The following is an 8,678-nucleotide window of genomic DNA, read 5'->3' on the forward strand; positions in this document are numbered from 1 at the left end:
CATTTATTGCAACACCTGTTTGCTGCCATAAATCGCCTTTTGGAGCAGGCACACCTGGGATCTGGAGTCTCCCTCAATGAACCCTTCTGGTTGCGCCATATACACCTCGCAGTCCATCTCTCCATTCAGATATGCATGGGAAACATCAATAGAGCGAAGGTGCAGGTCCTGGAGAGCTGCCAGGGCCAGAATGACTCTGATTGAAGAAAGGCGAGCCATAGGAGTGAATACTTCAAGGTAATCAAAGCCAGGGTGCTGGTTATATCCCTTGGCGACCAATCGAGCCTTGTAGTGGTCTATGGAGCCATTAGCATTGCGCTTCACCTTGAATACCCATTTGGATCCAATGACTTTGCTTCCAGGAGGCCTAGGGACAAGTTTCCATGTCCCATTGCTCTGGTGAGCAGCCAACTCCTCAAGGGCTGCTGCCCTCCACTTGTCAGCATCAGGGCGATGCATAGCCTCTGCAAATGTGAGTGGCTCATCAGGGAGTGATGCAGACATGGCCAATTCATCATTGCTTTCTTCCATGTCCTCCACATCATCCAGTTGTGCAGGAGAGAGTTTCCACCAGTCTCTAGGCTTTTGTCTGTGCCTCCTAGGCAGTCTAGCACCGATTCCAATAGGACTGGGAGCTCTTGGGGGTGGTACAGGTGATGGGGTGTGAGGGGGAGGTGCAGGGGGTTCTGGGAGAGGTGCTGGAGGCTGAATGGGGTCTGGATCAGCACCTACAGGTTCAACATCTTGTTGCTGTTAGTGCCTGTGCACCTCAGACGAATTCCCAGGTTCCCCACCTTCCATATTAATGATGTGTGCACTTATGTTCTTCAGTTGTTCTTTGTTTGTTCAGTGTTCGCATTTTTACTGTGCACAGAGTATCTTGTTCTTTAGTTACTGACTCTGTGCACATAGGTGTGTAAAACTACATAGACAACAATTTAGTTACTGACTCTGTGCACATAGGTGTGTAAAACTACATAGACAACAATTTAGTTACTGACTCTGTGCACATAGAGTGCTGAGTATTGGGATATTTTAACACACAAGTGTCCAAACCTGGAAAGATCAAAGGCTTATTATCGCTCTAGGAAGAATAAGAAGGACAGGAAGGGTGCCAATACTGCAAATCAAGCCTCTACCCTGTCTGCTTCCTCCCCAGCAACTGGGACAGCACCAACAGCCTCCTCATCGAACCAGAGTGCATCCCAAGTGGTAGAATTTGCTGGAAATGCAAGTTTTCATTCCCTTGACCCCTCTTCTCCTCTCTGCCCCCTCCAGCTCGATGCTGATGTGCATTGGAATGCAGATACAGGTGCCACTTCTCATATGACACCTCATCGACACTGGCTGCGAAATTACAGCCAAAAATGCATCCTGTGCATCTAGCAGACAACAAAATTGTCTACTCAGCTGGGGTGGGGTCAGTAGTGTTTGAGCCTGTGGTGGGGGGTCAGAAGTGTTGTCCTGTCAAATTTTCCAATGTCCTACATGTCCCTGACCTGCAAAATAATCTACTATCTGTGATATATCTCTGTTGCAACAAGGGCTTCACTGTCAGCATCAATTCTTTGCAGATGTCCTTCAGGCAGCGCCCTGGCCCTACCCTCTTCATTGCAAGACTTTTGGACAACAACTCTGCTTTCCTGGAGCGTGAGACTGTTCCCCTCAGTGAATATGCCTCTGCAGCAACCACTTTGCACCTGGATTTTGACCTATGGCACAGGAGACTCACCCATCACCACCTGGCTGGTGTGAAGTCCCTCCTGGAGCAAAATCTAGTCACTGGGATGACACTAGACTCGAATTCAATGCCTGATCCTATCTGTAAAATGGAGTGGGCAGCAGTGCTGATGTCTTCACTCATGTTGGCAAGGGACAGACACAATGGGTGAGTTCTGGGGATGCTGGCAACAAATATAGGGCTAGAGAGCGAGGGATAGGTCCAGGGAGTATGGAAAATTGCGCAGAGGTGGATGACATGGCAAACGATGTGTCCAGAGAGTCCTAAGGTGCAGGGCTCATAACCTGTTAAGTTATCCCAATACTCAGCACTCTATGTGCACAGAGTCAGTAACTCAATTGTTGTCTATGTAGCTTTACACACCTATGTGCATAGAGTCAGTAAGTAAAGAACAAGATACTCTGTGCACAGTAAAAATGCGAACACTGAACAAACAAAGAACAACTGAGGAAAATAAGTGCACACATCATTAATATGGAAGGTGAGGAACCTGGGAAATTAGTCTGAGGTGCGCAGGCACTAACAACAACAGATTGGTCTTCAGCCATAGATGTGATTTTTGGAAGTTGAAGACAAGGAGGGAATGGATGGGGTGAGTCTCAAAGCTGGGAGTGATAAAATCACCCAGTCTTAAGGCCTTGTGCCCAGTGTAAGAGACTGATATTTAAGTAAATACTACAGGAAACATACCTTGTGCCCAGTGTAAGAGACTGAAGAAAATATCACTGGGCACAGAGCAGTAAGTGCGCAAAAATGATAAACAGATGTAAATAATAAACAAATGTAAACCAAGGACACTTAGAGCGAAGCTAAGTGCCCACTGCAAGTCTGTAGAGTGAGAACAGAACATAATAAAGGACAAACTGCGAAATGAGGTGCACAGGCACCACATATGAACAGGGAGGCAAGGCAATTGCAACAGAGGGTGAGGGAGTGGGTGTGGCAGGATGACAATTTGCGCAGAGGTGGATGACGTGTTGTATGATGGGTCTGGGAATTTCTAGAGCATGGGGCTCATAACCTGTTAAAATATCCCACAAAGTAGGCCTTGTGCCCAGTGTCAGAGACTGAAGAGAAAATACACTGGGCACACACAACTGCTAAGTGTGCAAAAATGGTAAACAAGGGAAAACAAACAGTCACAACATACCATCACACTGTATAGTGTAGGAATGCGAACTTAGAGCATATTAGCAGAGCATATAACAGTAGAATAAATGACAATGCCAACAGAGGTGCAGAGGCACCACTGTAACACCATCTGACAACCAAAGCTTCTGGGAGATGATCCATGACAAACTCATTAACCTACCCCAACTGGATGTCCTACTAGGGGACTTCAACATCATAGAAGACTCCATTGACAGAATGCCAGCCTACCCTGATCATGCCAATGCAGTGAATGCCCTGTGAGCCCTCAAATCCCACCTCAGCCTACAGGACAGATGGTGCCAAACAAACCCTTTGGACCTCTCATTCACTTTTGCTCAGTCTGCCAGACAAGGAGGTTGCATGTCCTGCATCAACCAAATCTTCACTCATGAAAATATGATCCCCTTCTGTAAAGACTGGTCAAATAGACCCACCTGCCATCCATACAGACCACCATATGGTGTCAGTCTGCCTGTCCAAATGGAGCCTACCCTTCATAGGTAAGGGCCAGTGGACCCTAAATCTGAGTCTTCTGAAAGACAAAGACATCTGTCTGCAAATAGTCAAGGAAGCACAAAAACTATCCAACAAACTCAAGTCCTATGACCCATGCAACCACTCTACTACTAGAAACCTGTTAACTTCACCCAGCCTTAAGGCCTTGTGCCCAGTGTCAGAGACTGAAGAGAAAATACACTGGGCACACACAACTGCTAAGTGCACAAAAATGGTAAACAAAGGAAAAAAAACAGTCACAACATACCACAACACTGTATAGTGTAGGAATGCGAAGTTAGACCATATTAGTGTAGCATATAACAGGAGAATAAATGAAAATGTGAACAGAGGTGCAGAGGCACCACTGTAACAAAACCTGCAGATACTCTTCAAGACATTTAAAGACACAGCTGTATGCATACTGCATAACTGCATGTGCTCCATGATACCAGCCCTATCAAAAAAGATAAACAACCTACAAGAAAAGCTCCACATGACTCTGAATAACTAGTCCCTCAATGATGAAACCAAACTCCAAGCTAGCTGCAAACTCTGAGAGGACATCATGCACCTAAGACAAATATGACATGTGAATATACAAGACCATACATCTCTCAGGGTACACCTGGAATGTGAATCCCCTACAAGCAAGCTATGGGCAAAGTCTGGAAGAGATGTCAAGCCCAAAGACATCATAGTTGAACTACATGACCCATCTTCTCTGACTGAAGACCCATGCTACCACTCAAGGCCAGATGATATGGCTTCCATAGCAAGATCCTTTTACAACAACCTACAACAAGTGGATCTCCACCCCCCAGACAAGTGCACATTGACAATGGACAAAGTTCTTTCAAACATCAATGTTAGACTCCCAGAGGAGTTTATGGCCTTGTATAAGGACATTTCACAGGTTGAAATTGACATGACCCTATGACACTTATCATGCAGGAAAGCAGCAGGCCTGGACAGCCTACCATACAAATTCTGGAAGTGGTTGGCCACCCTGCCCCCCCTGGATGGTGATGAAGCCTCAGAACAAGAGTTGCCTGACAACTTCTGCCTCTCAAAATGCCTAGTCAAGGTCTTCAATGACATCCAACACCATGGGGTCAACCTGGCAAGGAATTTCACCAAAGGCTGGATCTGCCCAATCTATAAGAAAAAAGACAGATGAGAGATCACCAACTACAGACCCATAATGCTACTAAATACAGACTATAACCTATTTACTAAAATTCTCGCAATAAGACTTGCACATGCAGCTCCCCTGATCATCCACAAAAATCAGGCAGGCTTCCTGCCAGGCCATAGTATCACAGACCAAATATGCCTTACTCAAATGATATTACACTATACTAAAGCTACAGAAGATAATGGCACTATAATCACCTTGGATCAAGAAAAAGCATATGACAAAATTGTTGGAACATGTGTCCCCTATGTTTATTTGCTTACAGTGTACAAGCTTACATAATAATTCTTCGCACTTAGGCAGTTAGTTTTTCCTCATGCACCTCAGTCTTCTTACCACACCTGAGTTGTGGTCATTCATTTCCCCCATGCAGACAGCCTTACTCCCCACTATATGTCTGTCAACTTGCTTGTGTCATCTAGAATGCCACTCAGATTTTCCTGATCGACTGCCACAAGCCTAGTGACCTCAAACTAGCATCATTATTGATGCAGTCCACCAACTCACAGAGAGGCTTCTGGCTGTGCTGGGTGACAATGAACTTGGTGGGGAGGCACAGGCAAACACTTTCCACATGCAGGTATGAGCCACAACTGCTGCCTACCACTTGTTGGAAGAGTTCCACCTCAACCATGAACCGTTTGAGTGGGTGCTGGATGAGATTGAGGTAAAGTTCAACTAATCACCTGTTGTACAATCTGTTGGTGAACCAGCTACTCAGATGATCATTAACACCTTCCACTACACTGGTGTATCCAGCAAAAATGTTGCACTTGATGGACCTCATCTGAAAGATATCATCAATGTTGCCACCAATATCGAAAACATGTTTGCTTTCCATATACTTGAAATCTGATATCACCTGGGACAGGATGCTGGCAAAGAACATGCAGCAAGAGCTCGCTTACACACTGCTTCAGACTTTGGTATGACCCCAACCCTACATCCACAATTATCAAAGACTCCATGGTTGTCAAATTCTTCTTCACCCTCCCAGATGAGGAAATGGAGTTGAAGATCCACCTTAAGTCATTGCAGCTCCTTCAGCTGGTGTTTGATCATGCTAGAAGGGTCAATTGGTGAGTCACATCATTGCCCTGAGGAAGGCCCATTGATACCAATGTTAAAACAGTGGAGACAGGCTATATCCAATGATGTCTCATCAAGGCATGTGACAGTGCAGTGTACAAATTGTTGGGAAACCTCATTCAGTTGTATGTGGAGAGGTTCAGTATGTTTGGGCTCAGAGGTAGGAGGTCTTCCCTCCCAGAGTCCTCCAGATCAGTCTTGATAACAATTCCCTGGGTGTGAAGCTTGATGAAGAATACACTTGCCTTGTACAGGACTGTTGCAAGCTGCAGTCATTCATTTTCTCTCACACAGACAGCCTTGCTCCCCCCTACAGGTATGCAAAACTTGATAAAGAGTGTGCTTGCCTTGTACAGGTGTGTTGCAGTTGTTCATTTGCCCTTGCACAGACAACCTTACTCCCTGCTACAGGTATTCAATGCTTGATCGCTCACCTCATGTCATACAGGTGTGTTGCAGTCATTCATTTTCCCTTGCACAGACAGCCTTACTCCCCACTACAGGTATCCAAAGCCTGACCATTCATTTCCCCTTGTGCAGACAGCCTGACTCCCCAACTGCAGGTATGTGAAGCTTGATGAAGAATATGCCCATCTTGTACAGGTCCATCGTATGTTGCAGTTGTTCATTTTCCCTTGTGCAGACAGCCTAACTCCCCACTACAGTGTGTGAAGCCTAATTGTTCATTTCCCCTTGTGCCAACAGCCTTACTCCTAAACTGACTTTGCAGTTGTTCATTTTCCCTTGCACAGATGGCCTAACTCTCCACTACAGTATATGAAGCCTGATCATTCATTTCCCCTCATGCAGACAGCCTTACTCCCTTACTCCCCACCACAGGTATCTGAAGCTTGACAAAGAATCCCCCTGCCTTGTACAGCACCATTGCAAGTTGCAGCTGTTTGTTTCCCCTTATGCAGACAGCCTTACTTCCCACTGCAGGTATGCAAAGCCTGATCATTCATTTCCCCTCACACAGACAGCCTTGCTCCCCACTACAGTCATCCAAAGCTTAACGAAGAATATGCTCACCTTGTACAGGACCATCATGAGCATTTGTTTTCCCTCACGCAGACAGCCCTACTCCCCACTACAGGTATCCAAAGTTTGACAAAGAATATACCTACCTCATACAAGACCATTGTAAGTTGTGGTCACTTGTTTTCCCTCACACAGACAGCCTTACTCCTCACTACAGGTATGCCAAGCTTGACAAAGAATATACCTGCCTTGTACAAGACCATTGTAAGTTGCAGTTGCTCGTTTTCCCTTGTGCAGGCAGCCCTACTCCCCACTACAGGTATCTGAAGCTTGATGAAGGATACACCTGCCTTGTATGGGACTGTCATGGGTTGTAGTCATTTGTTTTCCCTCGTGCAGAGCCTTGCTCTCCTCCCTACTATGAACCTGTCAGATATGCATTCAATACTCTATCATTACACATTAGTACTACTTGACTTGGCATGCTCCATAGTACACACATGTTGAGACTTTCTGCCAAGTCAACTCATGTATTAGAATTGAAACAAATGATGTCTGGATGTGGTAGCTAACGCCCCTGTGCTCATGACTTCACAACACCCACATTGTGAAGTCAAGTTTGGGTCCATGATTAAAGTCCTGTCATAATGGCCAGACAGAAGGCATCAACTACCAAGTACCCCACCTCATCTGGGTCCCCAAACAAGCCAAAAAAGAAGGCAAGGGTGTCCACTGCAAAGGAACTGCCAAGCTTGCATACTGTCCATCAAATCAAGGAAGCCAGCAAGCAAACTCACCTGCAAGCAGCAAAGACAAGGGCAATGTACTTTAGGCATGTCCATCAAGCACGCTCATGGCTAGGGAGCCACTTTCCAGCAGAGGGGACACCATCAGCTCTGAGCCATGCTGTAGACAACTTGGAAGTCTACAGTGATCCCAATTTCAAGAATGCATTTGAGCATGTGCCAAACTGGTGCTTAGATAAGGCATTGGCACTTTACCTTTCATGGAAGGGATTCCAGGAGAATTGTAGCCAGAGCATGATTGACAGAATTCGAGCAGCATTCAAGATGTTGTGGGGTGAGACATGTGTGCTGTGACCACTCATTTTACCCCTGTACTCATTGACTAATACCCTTGATGCATTGTTCCTCCCAACAGTGAGGGCACAACATTCCACAGGTGATGGCATCATGACAATGCATGACACCAATGGGAAGGTAACCCAGTCCTTTTATCAGAAGTCAATGATGTTGTTGCATCTATCAGGCACGAAGGTTAACTCTGAAGGGGCTGGAGTGAATGCACTCAGGAGCCATGAGAAAGGAGTATATGGATTGCATCCTCACCTGGTCAGAATTCCTATGTCCCCTTGATGCCCCATTGCAGTATATTCATCTCATGATGACAGGCTTGCAAGGGCTGCCAATGAGTGAGTGCTTGAGTAACAAGACAAAGCTAACAATCACATGGCACCTCAAATACTTGGCCTGTGGTGCTGTTGCATTCATGCTCTGGACAAGGCAAGTGCTAGCATTCTATATGTGACATGAACAACAGTTTTGACAGCAGTCCATGACAAGAACTATGAACTGGTGAAATTGAAGCATGGAGATGTCCAACTTGATGGGACTGTCATCAATGCCATGTTCATGAAATACCTGTGAGGTGAGGAACACGCACTCACTATAAATGAGCTTAACACTTACTTTGAAATCCACTTGAGAAACCAAAAGGGATGGCAGAAAAAGCTGGACAAGGGGATGAGGGAAGCCAACTTGTGAAGTGCATCCATCCATCTTCATCATGGCATGGCAATGCACATCTGATCTTCTTCCTACCAAAGGTAATTGCTATAAGATCTATCCATGCCCCAATATGGGCAAGGCATGTGACACCTTCCTGTGCCTCATGTTCTGGATAAGGTGGGTCGAGCTTGTCCATCTTGACCAGCTGATGGCTGATGAGGACTTCCTGTTTCCAACTATTGGTGTGAATGGTGTGCTGCAGCTGGGCAAGCCA

At 45.8% G+C, this 8,678-nt stretch overlaps 1 protein-coding gene across 1 annotated transcript; it reads left to right on the forward strand.

The window, feature by feature from the left end:
- Positions 1-5,218: 5,218 nt before the first annotated feature.
- On the forward strand, positions 5,219-5,442 carry F5J12DRAFT_888810 (uncharacterized protein; the record flags this gene model as incomplete). The annotated part of the gene is made up of 2 exons (XM_051747285.1): positions 5,219-5,231; positions 5,300-5,442. 2 exons carry the CDS (start codon positions 5,219-5,221, stop codon positions 5,440-5,442), a joined length of 156 nt encoding a protein of 51 aa, XP_051603317.1.
- Positions 5,443-8,678: the final 3,236 nt, after the last annotated feature.

This window comes from Pisolithus orientalis, assembly GCF_024613125.1.
Source record: "Pisolithus orientalis strain OTSU chromosome Unknown F5J12scaffold_4, whole genome shotgun sequence".
NCBI classification, from domain to species: domain Eukaryota; kingdom Fungi; phylum Basidiomycota; class Agaricomycetes; order Boletales; family Pisolithaceae; genus Pisolithus; species Pisolithus orientalis.